Below are 19,092 nucleotides of genomic sequence, written 5' to 3'. Positions count from 1 at the left end.
TATACAAGTTTCACTTTTTAAATGGAATTACTGAAATAAATCTACTTTTTCATGATATTCTAATTTTATGACCAGCACCTGTATATTCTGAAATACAGAAAATTGCAGTAATGATTATACATAAATGAGGCTAAAAGCCAAAACAATTACAAAATGTTGAACAAAGAATCATTTTGCCAAAACAGTAAAAGTAAAAAAAATAAAAGTGGCACATTATTTTTGGGCCTTAACTTTTGTTAAAAATCAAATAAATGTATTTTTAAAAGTCCCAGCAGTTTTGAAGCTGAGAGATTAAAATCATTTTTAAATTGATCACAGCTCTTATTTCCCCCAACACTGCTGTTGTGGCTCTCTTCAAACCACAGCTTCGACTCTAGAGCCAGTGAGTCCAGAAAATAAAATTAATAAGAGAAAAGAAAAATGGATAGTACTTGAGAGTTTAACAATAAACCAGAAAAAATAATTATGATTGAATCTTTAAGATGACTGGAATTAGCTTCACTGAAAAMAGAAAGAGAGACAAGTAACCTTCAAATAACTTCAATAAATGCAACGTCAACAACTTACCAGTAGGTTGACGTCTGGTAGCAGGTTGAAGACATCCTGCAGCTGGTAGATGATCTGGTGGTTGATGGGAAGTTTGCCTGCCGCCACTCTCTCCAGGTAAGAACGAATGTCCAGCAGCTTCGAGTTGAGCCCCTTCAGACCATGAACCTGGTTTGTGATGCGTTGCGAGAGAGTACCAACTGTGGTATCCTTAATATCTCTGTAGACAAAATATGGCAGGAAATAATAATAAAAAAATGGATTATTTCTGTTTTGCTGTCTGACGTGCTTGAGTTTTTATATTGAAGATTAAATAATGTACGGCAGCCACGACGTCTCAAGAACACGACTACAGTGTGTGAAGCACAGGTTTTGTCTGGTACCTTAGCAGGTGCTCTACTCCCACTTCCTCTGCTTCTTCAGCTCCAATCTCACTGGTGACGTGTTCAAACGTCTTGGATGTTGGAGTGCCATCCTAAAAATAGTGAATACAGGAAAAACATAAAAATAAAATCTCTGATCTAAAAATATTAACTTATTTTTAACTTTGATGCACCTTCTTTGGCATTTTTAAAAATCACACTTACATCGTGTATTTCTTCCACGGAGATGTATGCTTCTGTGGGCAGGCCGAGATCTTTAGGCTTCACATCTATGATAACTAACACCTAAAAAAATAAATAAAAGAAATGTGGGGGTAATTCATTATCATAATGAATATTTTTAAATACAAGGTGATGTTTAAGTTCATGAWGAATTGGTATGGAGTAGGGACATTGCATACCGAGTTGGTACAGTACCGCTTGATGAGTTCATTGATTGCTATGTCATTCTTATGTAGTTTGGGTCCTGTGTGGTACCATCCAACTATTCTTTCTCTGGCTGGAAACCAGAAGACAGTTATTCATATTTATGAATCAAAGGTAACATACAAAACAAGTAAATTTAATGAGACACATTCACTGCCTTACCATTAACTTTCTTGAACATGCCATACATGTTCTCCAAGTAGTCGTGATCCAGAAACCACACCGAGTCGTCCCTGTCGTCTTCATCAAACGGCACTGAGGAGAAGCACTGATATCAGAAGTCTGACAGGACATAGACATTAACACACTAATCACTRCATAAAACTGAGTTTAGAAGTTTGTTTAAAACTGAGCTTCAGCTGACATTAATGGAGCAGTTTGAGTATTTGTCGTTTTTCATGGATGTGTCGTTTCTTTGCTCACAATTAAAAATTTAACACCATGTTCTTTCAACAGATTAGACACAATGATAGAAACTTGGTTGCACCATGTGTGTGTATTAATGCGGAGAAAATAACAATAGCGGTGTTTGTGTTGCAATAAATATATTTTGTAGTTTTGGGTGTAATAAACGTCTAAAATTTATCATTCATGAATACAAAGTTAAGATTTGGTGTAAGATGGGAGGACTCAGGGCCTCGAGGAAATGAAATCAGCAGGCTTGAAAATGCAACAAAATGACATTAATGACAGTGCATAACAAAATCTAAAAAGCATGGTTTCCTATTAACACCTTTCATTACACTTACCTGCAAAGCTATTTGACACGTCAAGAACCTTTTTGTGCCATGATCCCAAAAGGACACCAACCACACGTTTCTGATTTCCAACTTTTCCTATCCTGTAGATTAAGCAAAATCATTAAAATTAAACGCTATGTGCCATTAACACAATAATAACCCTGCTTAGCTAGGCTAGGTAGCACAATAATCTTTTGTCGTGAAAATTTTATATTTTGAAGTTAAGACAGTGCTGCTATCGGTATCATTGTATTAATAAATTAATTTATAATTAAGTACTATAATAATAATATACATTTTTTATATAATTCGTTATATTCTGAGTTCACTAACACTTTCAAACAGCTAACTAGCTTTGTCGTGTCTCCATTCATTTTTAATGGGGCTCTGACTCAGCACCGCTAGCTTTAGCTTAGCCTAGCCTACGCGCTACGTTTATGAACGATTTGACCACAAATACTTTTAAAAGGCTGCACTCAAACACTGCGCGCACTAACCTGTTAAAATGATCGACCACGCTGAGCAACACAAGCGGGTGAACAACCACATTTTCCACCGCTAACTCCGGCATTTTTAAAACGAGGATTGAACAGCACAACAGCTCAACACACTCAGACGTCTACGAAGGTTCACTTCCGGCTGCGTCTGACGTCTCTTCCGCTTCCCTTGGCAACAGTGAAACACAAACGGGAGAAGAATTAAAAAAGAAAAAGAAAAAGTTGTTTGATAGCAGCTCGTTGACAAAATGGTGAGATATGATTTAATTATTCATTTATTTAATTATCTTTAAATTGTTAGTGACTTTATAACAAAAAACCTAATCTATAATAGAAATGTTACAAAATTGTGACAATCCTTTTTTTAGTTGGTTTCCGAGTCAGACGTTGAGGAAACACTGAAGAGTATTGAAAACCATGAAAGTGTTATTGGAACAGTTGTTGTGAATGCACAAGGTAAAAGGAACCATATAATTTTCAGGGTATTGTGTTTTTATTCTCTTCGTCTTTGATAGAAGTTTACATGATTACGAACATACTTGTAATGTTGCCTGTTTATTTATTCATTCATTCATTCATTCATTCATTCATTCATTCATTCATCCATTCATTCTTTCATTCATTCCAGGTATTCCCATCAAAACAACTTTAGACAACTCCAAGACTATTCAGTATGCAGGACTTCTTCGCGACCTCACAGCAATGGCCAGGAGCGTGGTCAGAGACATTGACCCTCAGAATGACCTCACCTTCCTCCGCATCCGCTCAAAAAATAAAGAGATTATGGCTGGTCTAGGTAAACCTTTTAATTATATTTATAAATCATCTGACACGTTGAATATTCTTGCCTCTGCTGTTTCCTCTGTRTTTGCGTGGCTCATTGTTTCTTCTTGTTTATCTCTGCAGAGAACGACTACCTGCTGATAGCCCTTCAAAACCTGTGAACAGCTGCCAGATTGTCAGCCTCTTTCATATGGCTGTGCTTCACTTCCCACTGTTTTCTATCTTAATTGCTCATTTTCCATTTAGTTCTCAAGCAGTTGGCCTTTTACCTTGTCTGYAATGTCCTGATGCATCTCAGTAATCCAGGTAAAAAATCAAAAAGAAAAAAAATTGTATAGAACTTCTGGACGGGTTCTTCTCTAATGAAACGTTTCGTCTCTCCTCCAAGAGACTTCTTCAGTCTGAGAGTTTCAGGCAAAATTCAGGCTTTTAAGCACTGCCTCCATGTGACTGATACTCACATCACATGGCTATCGTTGACACCTAATTAACACCTATTGTTAACAGGGGGTGGAGTGATACTGGCAATAGCWGCACTGTAGGAGGGGGACAACTGAAAACGGAGGCCTCCACCTCTGTTTAATGATGGACGGTCTTTCTTCACAAAAATGGCTTCTTTTACTCCTCTCTCAAACCAACGTTCCTCTCTATCAAGAATGAGAACATCCTCATCTCTGAAAGAGTGACCGCTGGCCTGTAAATGAGTGAAAACTGCAGAGTTCTGGCCATTAGATGTAGCTCGTCTGTGTTGGGACATTCTTTTGAACAGTGGCTGCTTTGTTTCCCCGATGTATAACTGGTCGCAGTCCTCCTGGCACTTAACAGCATATACAATATTGCTCTGTTTGTTCCGGGGCACTGGATCTTTGGGGTGAACCAGCCTTTGCCGTAATGTGTTTTGGGGTTTGAAAGCCACTGGGACATCATGTTTAGAAAATAAACATATCAGTTTCTCCGAAACACCCGCAACATACGGAATAACCACTGGTTTGGGTCTGGGTTTGGGGTCTTCATTTTCACCTGAAGGTTGCATGGAATCCTGTCTGTTTCCTGTCTGCTTTCAGGAAAGCCCAGTCAGGATAACCACACTGCTCCAGGGCCTGTCGTGTGTGTGATTTCTCTTTCTGCCTGGCTCCTGGGTTTGTAGGGACACTGTCTGCTCTGTGGTACAGAGTCCTGATCACTCCTAACTTGTGTTCCAGTGGGTGGTGGGAGCCAAAACGCAAATATTGGTCTGTGTGGGTGGGCTTACGATATACGCCAGTTTCCAACCGTCCTCCATCCAAAACCGAGACATCGCAATCCAGGAACGTGATGTGAGTATCAGTCACATGGAGGCAGTGCTTAAAAGCCTGAATTTTGCCTGAAACTCTCAGACTGAAGAAGTCTCTTGGAAGAGAGATGAAACGTTTCATTAGAGAAGAACCCGTCCAGAAGACCTACACAATTTTTTTTTCTTCTTGTCTGCAATGTTTCTGTTTAACACTTGTTTTTACTAATTAAATGTGGAACGAAACTGTACGTCCATAGATCATGTTTTTTTGGAGCTGTGGTAGCTCTGTGGTCAGTGAGGCTGAAGGTTCAAAACCACCCTGTGTCAGGAGGGGGCATCCAGCGTAAAGCAACAGCCAAATCTTTCATGRCATAAATTTATTAAGCATAGCATAAAATCCTGGCCATTGTGTGCCAATACCSTGTGTTTAATACACAGCACAAAAAGCAAGSACATTTGTGTTTGTTAAATCACTAATTTAATTTAATCTGTGTCAAAGCCAAGAAATATTAGATGTTTCCTCTTGTCCAAGGTTTTTTTAATACTTGATTTCTTGTTTGACAGAATAAAACTTGGTTACAGTTTTGTGTTGATAAAAACCTTCAAATGTGAGCTTTCTTTGCTTTGACACACCTGATTTGAATAAATGAGTGATTAACAGGCTTCTGCAGACTTGCAAGCCTTCACAGGTGTAGCCAGTGAAGCCAACCAAGCAGCGTTGAACCGTTTCAGTACCTCTGCTCGACCAGCAGATGTCGCACTTTCAGATACAAAAAAAAATTAATTAAGCCAAGTTTTTTTTCTTAACAAATATTTATTGTAAATTTCCATCAGAATGTTCATCAATATATATTAATAAATAATTCATTGCAATTATACAGCCCAGATGATACATCACATAACRACTGATTGAAGCAAATATTCAAGATTTCACAGCAGGTTTGAGGAGGTGACTGAGCAGGACGGTCAGGTGAAACTGCAGGAACTGCTACTGTATTCTGTGCTCAAAGAGATTTTCAGAGTTAAATGGGAAAAAAAGTCATGAGCTGGCTTAAATAAAACTTAAAACCTTAAAAGAACACAAGGAACGGTTTGTTAGAAGAAGAAAATACGATATCTGAGGTTTGTGTCACATAAATAATCTAGTCTCAAGAGAGATTATTACTTTTTGTTGTTTTGAAATAAAACCCTTTCYGTTTGCGTAACAAAAGAGGTAAAAATACTTTTCAGCATCATCAAACCTAAAGTATTTCAGTCTCACACATAATGCCGATCGTTCTACAAAAAATACAATAGTAGAAGGTTCGTAAAATTATTTTAACGGAGATGTGACGATTCCTAKATCAACTCTTGGATCAGATTAATCAGGATTAATTAGCTCAACATTTGTCATCTTCCAAACACAGTGCATCGTTTTAAAGTCCCCCCCGTCTTGACAGCACGCAACAATTTTCAAAATACGACCAAACTACTGTTGTTAAGCTTCTAAACATTTTTATTCTGACCAGCAGCAATCCCAACAAAGCATATGGCTTGTCACGAGTTAAAGCAGTAAAACATACAAAAATCCTCACCTAACAAGCAACGTTACAAACCTATAAAATGTTGTTTAAACCATTTGCCATATTAGACTTTAGACGCTCCCTTTGCCCCCGACTTCCTTTCARCTCAAGCTGCTCTGAACTCAGAAGACACAATGACATTAACCCACAGAGGACTGTCAAGTAGTCGCTCCCATTTTATTTTAAGTGCATCTTGTCAGTTTAAGGCCTGAGGTGTGCTTTGATTCTTAAACCTTGCTGCTCAGTTTGACTCGTTTTTGCCCAGGAAAGTTGTGCCTGAATGGATACGACTCACTTCTGTTGAYTGATGGATTATTTCACACGAGATGAGCTAAAATGACGTTCGGTCGCAAAGCCGGYTCAGGTAGTAGGAGCTGTGAGAAGCGAAGAAGCAGATTCACTGACTTAAGTGTTCTCCATGCTCAGTCTCTTGGGCGCCACGGGCTTTGGTCACATGACAGGTGACAAACGGTCTCTGGGAACAATCGGACGGCGTCGCTGTCTGGACAGAAAGGCAACAAGAAAGCGGCGGGCTCCTTCAAGTGCTTCAAGTGTGGCGAGCAGCCCCGGCTCCTGTTACGGCTCCTCCGCCGGCAGAGGGTGTGGCCCTCGCGTCGGAGGTCACCTCGGTGTGTACCCGTTGACTTGGCTCCTGCCCCAGTGGATGCTGGGTAGTGTCAAACACCTCCTGAAGTGCTCCAGCTGGGCCTGCAGTCGGTCCCGTTCCTCCCTCACTTTCTGCCTCTGGCTCACCAGCTCCTGGAAAACGAGATAAAAAAGACGAACGACRTTCAACTCTCTGCACACGTCCACCGACACAGCTCCTGAGAACACAGACATTTACAGAAAAAAAAAAAAAACGCAGACATGAAGCACGAGGTGAGCTTCTCACCCCCACAGTGAGAGAAAGCTGCTCCGCAGTTCTGGTCAGGTTGTAGTTCTGAGCTTCAAGTCTTTTACACTGACTGTGAAGAACCTGACGCTCTGTGGTCCGGTCTGAGAAAGAGAGAGATGCAACTTCTGTTACTCAACAGCCCAATAAAACCTGAACATGTAGAGCAGGGCTATTCAACTGGTGGCCTGCAGGTCAGATGTGGCCTGCGAGTGACCAAAGTTCGGCCCGCCAATTGGCTCATTCATCTCTTAAGCCCAAACCCCCTGTTTTCTACTTTAATTACTCTWAGTTCTTTTAGTTAAACATAGACATGTTTGGTTTCTACAGAAAAGTCGGAATCTTGGCTACAAGCTGGTAAAAACCATTTCTATGAACACTSAAGACAGTTAAATAATAAAATTGGTTTAAAAATCTGGCAAGTCAGAGATGTCAAAATAATATTTGTGTCAAATACGAGGCATAACGTGTTCCTTTTGTTTTTGATATTGTTTAATTATCACTACTTTTATTATAGGGTTCTCTATGTTGTTTTCATGATTAAATACAGCAAAATAAACTATTTCAAAGTTAACAGATCTTTGTAATACTTGGTTTATTTACACAATAACTTTAATTGCCAGATGTTTGGCCCCTGARCTGTTGACCTACAGTAACTGTGGCCCCCRGAGCAATTTAGTTGATGATGTAGAGTAAATGAATAATTGATCATATAAACAATACAAAAAAATGAAATATGGGGGGATTTAAGCAAAGATATGAGAGAAGACCTAAGAGATGCTTCATCCTCTGTTTAAGTTTTCCTCTAATAACTTTGTGGTGCCAAATAATTGCTGTGTGTTACTGAACTGTTACCYTTGATATGTTACATACCGTTAAATTAAAGATGAAATGGTAATCTAGGGTTTTTTCGTTACTTTCAGACACAAAATTTTCTCTAAAATATTAAGTTTTACCAGATGTAAGAAGGTCAGTTTTTCTTCCTTTACTGATTTATGAAGTATTTGTTACTTTAAAAGCAAAGCTTGATAACTCAGACTCACCGTCCACATACTCCTGATACGCCTCGAAGACCGCTTCGATGCCCCGCCACTTCCTGGTCGCCTCCTCCTCCTCCTCCTCCTCTTCCTCCTCTTCGTCCTCCTGACCCGACGACTCCTCTTCATCGGACAGACGGTCCCGTGCAGCGGGAGCGTCTCGGCTCACTGCGGGCCGGTGGAAGCGGTGGCCGTTGGCGTGTGCGTGCTGAGGGGCGTGGCTTAAAGCTTTCAGCTGAGAGACGCTGTGAGGCGGCGGGCGTTCGGACTTCCCTCTGGCCTCGGGGAGGCAACTTGAGATTTCTTTAAAAAAGGAAATGAGACGAGATCATTCTTTGTGCAACCACTAGATGGCACAACCCTACTATTTAAATTTTTTTTAAATGCATTTACGTTGAAAGAGGCAGAGCGCACAGGGGCTGACCTTTGCTGTGGAGAGTGCTGTGTGTGGACTGCAGCACAGCCTGGTGGAAGTGCTGAGCGAAGGCCTCCGGAGTCAACCTCTCCCAGGGCTGACTCCGTCCATTCTGCACAGAACCGGGCTCCCTCTTCTGAGGCGGAGCCACCGGGCCGTTCTGCAGAGGCTGGAGCTTCCTGCTTGGCTGAGTCTCCGCCACTTCGGACTTTTCGTGAYGGGAGGTCAGCGGCGGCGGGGGGACGCGGGCAGCCTGGGAGTCCGCGGCGGGTTTGAGGGTGTCGTTGTGGAGGTGCTTGTGTTTGTGAAGGTGTGGAGGGGAGGGGCTGGGGGAGTCCGGGTACAGGTGTCCGTTTGAGCGAGGCGGCAGAGGGGCTGAGGAGGAGTCGCCTAAAAGAAGCAGAGTTTAGGAATGAGGAGGTTTCGCGGCTGTACAACGTCTCGATGGGTCTGATGGAGACTCACCGGTCGGAGGAGCAGCTGGACTTCGACACGACGCTCGAGGATTGTATCTGATTGTGTCTAACGTCACGGTCTTCCTCTGGATGGCCTTCAGCAGCTCCTCCGTCCTCTCCTTATCTACACAGAAGACGACAGAACAAGATCAACCAACTGTGTGATAAAAAAACCTAACGGTAAGGCTTAAAGAGCGGCATTCGCTAATGGAAAAATGTTGCTGAACGGATTATCCAAGTCAGCGCAGCAGAGAGGTGCACGACCGTAAAATTCAGGTTTATTTTTAGTTTTAACCAAAACAAATATGAGGTTTCACCAAGACGTTTTATTTTTTATTTACCATTATTTAACCAGGCAAGATTTCAGATCTCTTTTTCAATGGAGGCCTGGGCCTGAAGGCAAGCTATTGTACATGTTTTTAGGGGTGGGGCAAACCGGAGTACCCAGAGAAAACCCACACAAGCACGAGGAGAACATGCAAACTCTGCACAGAAAGACCCCATGTCTGAACCGTGGATCGAACCCAGGACCTTCTTGCTGTGAGGCGTTGGTGCTAACCACTGAGCTGTCGTGCTGTCACGTTGCTTTTATACCATCAAAACAACACAATTAGTCCATCAGAAATTTCTTCTGGTCACAAAAAATAGTCAAAATCTGATTTCAAACCCTTTAAACTTCTAATAGTAAAATTAAAGCTAAAGCTTCATGGTATTAAAATCCAATTTTTACTTCTAAAGTTGCTTTTTTATGTTTTTTGACTCAAAATAAGCTCATTAATCTAAAACATTTGTTAGGATTTTTACACGAATCTTCAAAAACATGAATCCTCTAAAGACATTTTCAGAGTTACTGACAAAATCTATATAAAACGTTCAAGTTAAAAGACGTGTTAGATCTTATACAGCATAAAAAAAGATTTATTTAAGATCTGCAGCAAGTTGAGATGAATGGAAAATATTTTTAAAAGCACCATCAGTTTTTCATTTTTGTTGAACCAATTATATTTTATATATAAGCTTTTCCAGTATCTGTGCCCCATTTATAGTCAGAATCATGTGTTTTTATGGGACATAGTATTTTATTTTTCATGTGGGTAATAATCTGCTTCGTCTAAACCTCCTGCTCTAAATCCTCCAAACTTTTATTTTCTTCTCACCCCTCCTACATCCTCAGCGCAAACAAAAARGCTGAGAAAAAAAAAAGAAGAAGAAGTAAAAGCCGTGTTTCTCCGAGTTGGAAAGCTGCAGAGGAGCACGTAGGATGTGTGGAGAAACTAAACAGGTCGTTACCTCTCCTCTGCTGAGGGCTGACATGGGTGAGGTTGAACATAAGGAGGAAGTCTTTTTTCTCCTGCAGCTCGGGGGTGCTGTCCATCTGCTCGGCCGAGTACGGGGTGACGAGGGGAGCCGTGGGCGTTGAAGGTGAAGTGATTTTTCGTTTGCCCTGCACTGCCGGTGGAGAGACGCTGCGCTCTCTCATCATCCTCCGCCTCTTCCTCCTCATTTGAGCCAGAAGCTCGTCGCGACGGGCCAGAGTGGTGAGACCGCACGAACGCAAGAAATCTACTTTCTTTGAAGAGAGGAAAACGTTGAGGTGAATATATAGGATTTTTTTAAAATAAAAGGTCCTGTATTCCTTGAAAGAATGCACTATAATAATCGTGTTTTGAGAAATTATAAAGTTAAACCTTATAGATATATGTAAAAATCACGTCAAATTTAAGCTCAATGCCTGTAAAACCGACTGAGTTACAGCCAAAAGTTAATAATTTGAAGAGGAACATAAAACGATTGTATTCTAAAAATTTTAAATAAAATCTGTCCAGTGGTTCAAGAGATATTTTGCTTACAAACAGGGTTGACACCAACAGTTAAAACAAAAATCGTATGCCATGGGTCATTTTTATAATATGTGTTGTGAATTAGTCTCGGCTACTATCACACTAAATTTAAAACCAATGTCTGCAACACTGACTAAATTTTAGCTGTTTTTGTGTTTTCTACGGTCAGTTGGCTGTGGCAGCCATCTATATGTAGATTTATTCCAAAAGGTAATCAGTTGAAGAGGTACACTCAGTGGATATTACCTGAATGTTTCATTCAGATCTGTCCAATGGTTCATGAAAAATTTTGCTAACAGACAAACAGAGCTGACCCTGAATTGTTATTTGCTAAATTTCAAACATATATCTATTGCAGTCGGTCAGTGCTCATATGTGTTGAGAATTAGTCTCAGCTACAATCACGCCAAATTTAAACCCAATATCTTAAAAATTAACTATATTTTASCTGTCTTTGTGTTTTCTACGGTCAGWTGGCTGTGGCAGCCATCTTTTATTGGTTTTATTCAAAAAGGTAATCATTTGAAGAGGTTCATTCAGTGTAAGTTTATTCATTTCATTACCTGAAAGTTTCATTCAAATCAGTCCACTGGTTCATGAAATATTTTGCTAACAGACAAACAGAGTTGACTCTGAWTAGTAATTTGCCAAATCTATTGCAAGGATCTTTTACAATTGGTTAGTGCTCATAATATTTGTTGAGGATCAGTCTCAGCTACTACCACRCTTAATTTTAGGTCAATATTTGTAAAACTGGCTTAGTTAAAATGGTTTTTAAGGTGGATAAAAACAAAAATCTGACTCTTTCTGTTTATGCACCTCAGAGGACGTGTCCAGTTTGAGAGGGGGTTGTTCTGTCACCCTCCTCAGATGAGCTTTTACCTCCTCTTCGTCGCTCTCATCATATGACTCATCCAGGTCATAGTAATAACCTGGTAAAAGCAGAGCAGGGAGAGATTTCATCAGTCATTATTAAATAAAACTGCAGGCATAAGAGCCTTTTAAATGACACAATCAATGATTCCCTGCAGTCCTCCTGCTCATCACGTCTCACCTCCGTCTCTGGCCTCCTTTCTCCTCTTCTCCTCCAAGTCGAGCTTGCTGAGCAGCCGGCGGTGCTGCTGGAGGACCTCGTCGTAAACCAGCGTGCTGTCGGATGCGTGTGCCTGTCGCTCTCTTGTCAGCGGGGGAGAGGCCGCCTGGAACCGGAGCCCCGGGTCGCTCGGAGCAGGCGGAGGCGCTGAGGGTCTGTGGTGGAGGTGGTTGACGTGCTGCCGGGGGTACAGGCTCTGAACGCTTCGCTCCTGCTCGGTTTTGCTCCACGGCTCCGTCAAAGCTGCCCCCCTCACCGCGGGGTACCTCTCTGGGCTTCTGGAAGTCCTCCTGGCTCCGTCTTCTATCCTGTCCCCCCAGTTCACCGGACGCCTGTCGGCCCGGGTCAGCCCCGGCGGCGGGCGGCCGGGTGGAGCGGCGGGGTTAGGTTTCCTGCGGGAGTCTAAGGACGGCGTGTCGACGAGGGAAGCCGGGTTCCACAGCGTCGCGGGAGGAGCAGGAGGAGGAGCTTTAGGGGAAATGAGGGGAGGCGGAGCACCGAGGCACGGGGACGCATCTTTGCTGCTCAGGTTGTGATAAACTGAACTCGTTCTGTTTAAGACAAATAAAACATTTACACTAAAGCACATTTTTATCTTTTCTAAATAAATCATCCAACATTTTGTACCTGTGGCCGTCTCTCCTTGATTCCACACCTTTCCCAGGTGACCTGAGGCCCACCACCAGAGGACCCTCCCTCTCCTGTCCTTGTGCTCGCTGCCGTGACAGCCAGGCCTCGTCGCCGGCTCTCTGCGTCATCACGGCGGCCGCCAGCGCTCCGTGGATCCCTGCGGAGGCACGGTGCTTCCCCAGGTGGGAGGGCAGCAGGCTGGGCATGGGGTGAGGGACAGAGGCCCTGGAGGAGTGAAGTCCTGACTGCAGGGGCACGGGTTTAAGGGCTGGGAAACCTGGGTGGTCTGAGTCCTTGTTTTTATCTGGAAAAAGGAGGAAATTAGAAAGTTGCTGTTGAGATGAAATATTGTGTTAAAGTTTACGTTGGTGAGTTTTATTTTTTATTAAACTCATTAAATACTTGTAATCTATATTTATATATTTGATAGTTTGATGTAAAAAAACAACAAAAAAAGGTCTCTAATAATCCAGTGATGAGAAGGAATCTAGCAATTTCTCACTCAAATATTTGATATGTTGTATGAATATATTATAAAAACAGTCAGAAGGCCTACATCTTTTTATTTGTTTATTTAACAGAAACAACAAAACGTCTTAAAAAAGATCAATAATGGCAATGCCCTTAAAAGAGTTGATTTTGGTTGAGACATCCAATTTCCATGTATTAGTACTTGTTCTCACTCAGATTTGCTGAATAAAAATGTTTTTCTTTCGGCTGCTCCCCTCTGTCAGAGATTTAGCAATTGTTTTGTGCCGGATGCCCTTTTTTGGCTCGAACCAGCAGCCTCAGGATAACAAAACTGCTTTAAGAATTTAAAAACTATTTTTTTATTTGAACTTTTACAGAGATGACGTGGTGTGTGTGTGCAGGACCGGCCCTAGCCAATATGGCACCCTAAGCAAGATTTCATGTGGTGCCCCTTGTGTAATTTACTACGTCTCACTGCCAATCTCCATACATTTACCAAATTAAATAGTTTTTTTTCTTTAGAAACCAGGTTGTCCAATTAAAATAAATACCAATATAATTAATTTGAAACAGAAAACCAGAAGTCTACCTCATACATTTCACTGACAGCAATGAGCACCTGTCCATGTTAACAAGCAGCTGTGGACTGAAGCAGTTCTAAGGGGGTTCAGGTTTACTCATTTTCCAGCCATTTGAAAAGTGTGGTACTAAATACTGGGATTATTAAAACAACATAAAATCTGTTTGAAGGCAGAAGACTGAAAACCAGACTGACTAACCTAACTGAAACTTACATTATCTTTATTTTGTTTTCTACTTACACGCTGAGCACCAGTAATTAGTCTTGACTGCATCATATGATACTTTTATCTTGGAATACCCTGCTATATATAATCTTATATAGAAACAAAGCAGCTGAAAAACCCACAKAACAAATTCCCTTCATAAACTTGAGTAACCAGTGATTATTCTACAGACTAAATCAAATATACTCTGATAAAAAGTTAGAAAATATTTGTTTTTGTCTCCCATTTGTGGCGCCCCCTAAATGGACGGCACCCTTAGTATTTGGCTATACTGCCTATGCCACGTGCCGACCCTGTGTGTGTGTGTGTGTGTATGTGTGTGTGTGTGTGTGTGTGTGTGTGTGTGTGTGTGTAAGCACCCAGCCTGTTCGGGGTCAGCCTCTCTCCCGGTCTGGCCCTGTCCTCCGGTCCTGCCCTCCGAGCCTGAAGCTCAGCCAGGTAGTGGCCCTCTGCCGCTCGGACCATCTGCTGCTGTCTGTCCCTCTGCCTCTCCTTCTGTCTGTCCAGCTCCCTCTCACGCTCCTCCTCCAGCCCGGCCTCGCGCTCCCTTTCCTTCTCTCGTTCGCGCTCCTGCTCTCTTTCACGCTGGCGGAGCTCGTTCTCCATCTGTAGCCTGTGAAGGAGGTTGACAAGTACGCGCGCACGCACACATACACACAAACRCGGATACACAAACACAAGGAGGGGGGAGAGAAGTGAGAGATGCAACACCCAAGACGAGGCAGATATTAACCACACACTGGTGAATCTCACACAAACATTCCTGATGATGCGCAGACAAACGCCGGCGGAAACACGCGCCGACGACGACGACACACACTTTCCATTTACCACGAGGAAAATAATCCAGACACAGCATGACTGAGCAGGAGCAGATGAACACTTAATAGGTATCCACAGGAGTATGACAAAAAACACACACACACACATACACACACAACACATTCGCCAGCAATCAATAACACACAAACAAACCTTGGAGATATGCAGGAGCYGTTACAGAACCAGATGATAAATACCATCCATTTCAAACACAAACATTCCCTGTGTGCGTCAGGCCGCAGGGAAACAACGGGTTTTGTCAAACTGGAAAAGAAGCTCAAAGAGGAAACGGAAGAGAGGTGGTGGAAAACACTGCTGTGTGTGTCAGAGACTTTACCCATCGTTTGTGTATGCATTTATTTAGCAGTACGGRTGTGTGTGTGGAGGGCAGTGTTTGTGATGAGAGCATAGAAGGCACTGTGGGGTGTGTGCTAAAAATATCACACACACTCAGCAACCTGCGCTTACCCTGCAGAGAGAGATTACACAGCTTTAGAAGGTGAGGAGGAAGGAAGGAGGGAAGGAAGGAAGTTACCTGTCAGTAAAAGCGGCGTGGTTCATTTCTCCAGGGTAGCGCCCTCCAGACAGGTGTAACTGCAGGGCAGAGGGGTGAAGAGGGGGGAAGCTGCCTCCTGCAGGAACAGAGTAGAACTGCGACCGCAGCGCAGACAGACACAGGGACTCGTCCATCCTGCGGACAGAAAACAGACAAACTAAGTTACTCGTGCAGAGGTAGCGCCGCCTCACGATATGTGAAATGTGTTTGCAAACAACATAGATGGTTTAGAAATAGAAAATAAAAGAGGGTGAAGCTTTTAAAATTTCTAAGAAAATAGAAAGCTGGGGTCGGACCTCTCTATGGGTCATGAAACATCAAGTGAGGGTCCCCAGATGATTTCCAGACATCAATTTAAATGCAAATAAATTGCTAATTGAATATTTTCACCATAATTATTGCAAAAGAAAAAAATAGCATCATAGTTATTGTTTATAATATTATGTCCATGAATAATGGAATTATTAGCAAAATATTCAGACTTAAACCAGTAATATCTGGGGTCACGAGTTTCTACAACTGTTATGTTGTGGGCTAGAAGTTAAAACGTTTGAAAACCACTGCTTTAGACCATAATGTCTTACAATAAGCTGCTTTAAAGCCAGTGAGTGTAAACTACATTTCCCAGAATGCACACTGATTATTTTACTAGTAAAATGATCCTACTAATAGGTTCAAGAAGGCAGCTACTGACAACTCAACATTGAGTAAAACTCTTTTATTTTTACTTTAATATTATTTCTGCGTTATTTATTTCACATTTAGTCAGTCATACACGTAGTACTTTTCAGTGTTTACAAAAGGATGGGTTAAACACTGTTTCTGTGCAGGAAATACCGAGTAGAGCTCAGTTATTGTTTGTTAGTGGTGCTCATTCGTAGCAATGAGATGAGGAACGTGACATTTCATGTTTAGTCAAAGTTAAATACAATACTTCTAAAGTTATTCACAACTGGCCCTCGATGAAAGCCCTCTTTCAGCTTAGTCCAAATAAAAATCAACAGGTTCATAGAAATCAGCTTCATTTCTGGATGTTGTTTTCTTTTCCACATAATGTTAATTGTTTATAATGCAGTGCTTAAGGCTCTAAAGACTCCGACCATTGGAGAGTTGGTGTTCAGTCTGCAGATGGTACTAATGAAAATACTGTGTAAAACATAATTAAATCATTCAGATATTATTATAAATCTTTGTACTGTGTGTACTCTTTGTACTTAATTGCTGTAAGCAGGTGTTCTACGTCTAAAAACCGAACAGTTTGTCATTGCAGCAAAGATTAATGTCACCTTTGTAAGGACAGAGGGTGGTGCAGGTAGGCAGGGTGATAGTAGGCGGCGGCGGCTGCGGCGGCAGCGGCATGAGCAGCCGCGGCGGGGTCCAGACTCAGGGGCAGCGAGGCGAGTCGGAGATCGTCYGAGGTGGCGAAAGGCCTGAGAGCCCTCAGGTATTCCTCTGGRACGGCGTTCGAGGGAACCACCGAGTGCATCTGCCCGGGCAAACTGCAGCACAAGCACACAGAATCATATGAGTTCSAACAAAGTGTCGCGTGAAACATTTCATCAGTCCGGCCGCTCTCACCTTATGCTCTGTATGCGGGGGTCCTGCATGATGCTGCTGGGAGTGTGGCCAAAGGACTGAGCCAGAGGATGAGGTGAGGGGACGGGCGGAGTTCTCCTATCCTGGTGGCTGTTCTCAGCCACTACCCGCTCCCTATTTAGTCCCTGAACGCTGGACTCAACCTGACAAGGACACACACACACACACACACACAGGAAGTCTGAGAGAGAGCAGATTACTGTGTGCATTCATGAGGTTTGAGTGTGTGTGCCAGATCTAAAGCGAGCAGAAAAGGGGAGCGAGGAGCGAAGCAGAGTAGCTGGATGAAAACATCCAAGATGCAGCGAGAGGCTCGGCCGAGTGGAAAAGTGGGTCTGATACGTCACAACRGGTCAAGATCAAAGTGGAACAATGATCAGAATATCTGACCAACAGCTCAGTCCATCAGCCTCTGTGAGCGCGTCAATCAGAGGATTTGGATCGCAGAGATGTAGAAGCTTGTTTTTCTGACATTCTGTTTGTTGCTTCATTAGCTTTGCTTTGAGTGGTCCTCACCTGACCCTACTCTCCAACTGCATGTGCATCGCTTATTACCTTTATCTTCCTCATTAATATTCCAGAACTCATTTAGCATAGCTTTGTTTCTGTTCTGACCGTTTACCCTTTTGTTTTGTGTTTGTTGTTTGTCAGACTCTGATTCACACTTTTGAATTTACGTTTTCTGGAATCCCTGCCATCACAGCACCTTTCTTTGTTTTGTTTAATAAAAGTTATTTTCTCTTTTTTCAGCCGTCGTCTCCTGAGGCTCAGTCTACGTTTGGGTCCTAAATTACATACAAGGTGACAGCCAGACTGTACCATTTGATCTTTGGATTGTTTGTACTAAAATTAGAACCCTTTAAAACAAATAGGATGGTTTCAACTTTAGTATAAAACAATACAACAAACATGCGTCACGGGACAAGTATCGGTTTGCTTTGCATGGAGAACGTTACTCTTCAGTGCTCTCTAAACATAAAAAGGTACCAAATTACCAAATAAAAAACCTAGTGTTCATAAAGAAATGAATACTAGAGTTTTAGTTTTAGACTAAAATCATCTTATGTTGAAAAATGGCAGAATTAYGGCTATTTAAACAGMAAAATAACGTTATGTGCAAYCATTAGGTTTTCTCAWGTGATCTATAAGTGCTTGGAGTTTATGTTGCAGATCACTCWCAGCTACTACCACACTCRCTTTTAGCTCAAAATGTGTAAAAYTGATTGAGGTTTAGGCATATCTGTGGTTACTAAAGGTCCGTTAGTTGTGCGGACCATCGTTAGTCAGCTGTAGATGTTGATCCAACCAATAATCTCTGAATGTTTCATTAAAATCAGCATAGTGGCTAATGATACAAACACATACACAAATACGCACTTTAATGCTTTGCCTTTGTTTTTGCCAGTGCGCGATAAAAGACCAGATRAATTCTCAGCATCAGCTTTCACTAAGACTAAAACAATATGATAGTAAAGGTATTTTTGGTGACTGATTTTAGTTGGGGCCGTATGAAAACAGACTAACCAGGAAACTTAAAGAAAAACAAATATTTTACCCTGATGCGTTAGATCTGGTTCCTACAGCAACAACCTGCGATCCAGGCTGGGCCGACCACAAGCAAATGACCTCTCCGAACAACGCCTGATCTGCTACCTTCGCTCTGTACGACACATRATTTGCAGTGAAATACCAGAGCTTTGACTAGATTTGAATAGGTTTGGATATGTTGTTCATGGAAATCAGATTCAAATCAGCCGTGAACCATCTCCCTTAATGTCTTCCTGCAACCTCTGCTGGTTCGAGATAGCACAGGCGAGGCGGCGCGAGCACGAGCCTGGACGGCGGCCATCGCGTTCCTCGACCTCTGACCCCGCGGACAGCTGGTGGCCTTCGCGAATGCAGCCGCAAAACAAACAAGCAGTCTGTTTCTGTGGCGCAAATTGTTTGGAGGCCGGTGTGGAAACGACGACGCCGAATCCTCGCAAAGCTCTAAAGCCCTGCCCTTCTATCCTCTCTCAGCGTCGTACGCTCCGTTTCCCTGCCTCCCTCCCGTCTTCCTCTCCCCCCCTGAATGTCTGAATCGGAGCCCCAGGCGGGCAGAGCCACAGAGTGCTCTTTGTGAAGGGGGGAGAAAGGCAACTCTGATCCAGGGGGAAGTGGCTACTGTGGGGGCTAACCTCAGCATTGTGTGAGGGGCCTGGTTCCTCGCCTCGGCTTTTACACACACACACACACACACACACACACACACACACACACACACACACA

The 19,092-nt window shown here is 42.5% G+C and overlaps 3 protein-coding genes across 4 annotated transcripts in view; 1 reads left to right on the top strand and 2 right to left on the bottom strand.

Annotated features, from left to right (window-relative positions):
* Positions 1-567: 567 nt before the first annotated feature.
* LOC106536444 (26S proteasome non-ATPase regulatory subunit 7) lies at positions 568-2,754 on the bottom strand (the record flags this gene model as incomplete). The annotated part of the gene is given in 7 exon segments (XM_014033728.1): positions 568-766; positions 930-1,021; positions 1,134-1,214; positions 1,331-1,428; positions 1,518-1,610; positions 2,105-2,196; positions 2,593-2,754. Coding segments are annotated over 7 exon segments (729 nt in total), but the record flags the coding sequence as incomplete, so codon positions are not given.
* An 8-nt stretch (positions 2,755-2,762) lies between these two features.
* On the top strand, positions 2,763-3,720 carry LOC106536445 (dynein light chain roadblock-type 2). Its single transcript, XM_014033729.1, has 4 exons — positions 2,763-2,843; positions 2,961-3,048; positions 3,221-3,388; positions 3,499-3,720. The coding sequence occupies exons 1-4, from the start codon at positions 2,841-2,843 to the stop codon at positions 3,534-3,536; spliced, it is 297 nt and encodes a 98-aa protein (XP_013889183.1). The 5' UTR covers positions 2,763-2,840; the 3' UTR covers positions 3,537-3,720.
* Positions 3,721-5,442: 1,722 nt separating this feature from the next.
* Positions 5,443-19,092, bottom strand: part of LOC106536442 (genetic suppressor element 1) — a 26,577-nt gene continuing 12,927 nt past the window's right edge. The window contains exons 4-16 of one of the 2 annotated variants that reach the window (XM_014033725.1): positions 16,807-16,967; positions 16,515-16,727; positions 15,208-15,363; positions 14,210-14,463; positions 12,571-12,877; positions 11,905-12,494; positions 11,670-11,782; positions 10,300-10,579; positions 9,020-9,133; positions 8,564-8,944; positions 8,146-8,442; positions 7,103-7,206; positions 5,443-6,969 (exon numbers count right to left, since the gene is read on the bottom strand). In XM_014033725.1, the coding sequence (XP_013889179.1) occupies positions 6,832-6,969; positions 7,103-7,206; positions 8,146-8,442; positions 8,564-8,944; positions 9,020-9,133; positions 10,300-10,579; positions 11,670-11,782; positions 11,905-12,494; positions 12,571-12,877; positions 14,210-14,463; positions 15,208-15,363; positions 16,515-16,727; positions 16,807-16,967 (3,108 nt within the window). In that variant the 3' untranslated portion in view covers positions 5,443-6,831. Of the gene's footprint in view, positions 6,970-7,102; positions 7,207-8,145; positions 8,443-8,563; positions 8,945-9,019; positions 9,134-10,299; positions 10,580-11,669; positions 11,783-11,904; positions 12,495-12,570; positions 12,878-14,209; positions 14,464-15,207; positions 15,364-16,514; positions 16,728-16,806; positions 17,053-19,092 lie in introns of both variants that reach the window. The other variant, XM_014033726.1, reaches the window with a different exon arrangement.

The sequence above is a fragment of the Austrofundulus limnaeus genome, unplaced genomic scaffold (assembly GCF_001266775.1).
Source record: "Austrofundulus limnaeus strain Quisiro unplaced genomic scaffold, Austrofundulus_limnaeus-1.0 Scaffold1819, whole genome shotgun sequence".
In the NCBI taxonomy this organism is placed as follows: Eukaryota; Metazoa; Chordata; class Actinopteri; order Cyprinodontiformes; family Rivulidae; genus Austrofundulus; species Austrofundulus limnaeus.
This window is presented reverse-complemented; position numbering and strand designations above follow the sequence as displayed.

What these genes read in the sequence shown, in the direction of transcription:
- LOC106536445 (XM_014033729.1), top strand. An exon ending in AGTTGTTGTGAATGCACAAG is followed by an intron (nt 3,049 to 3,220) that starts GTAAAAGGAACC and finishes CATTCATTCCAG; the next exon opens with GTATTCCCATCAAAACAACT. An exon ending in AGAGATTATGGCTGGTCTAG is followed by an intron (nt 3,389 to 3,498) that starts GTAAACCTTTTA and finishes TTATCTCTGCAG; the next exon opens with AGAACGACTACCTGCTGATA.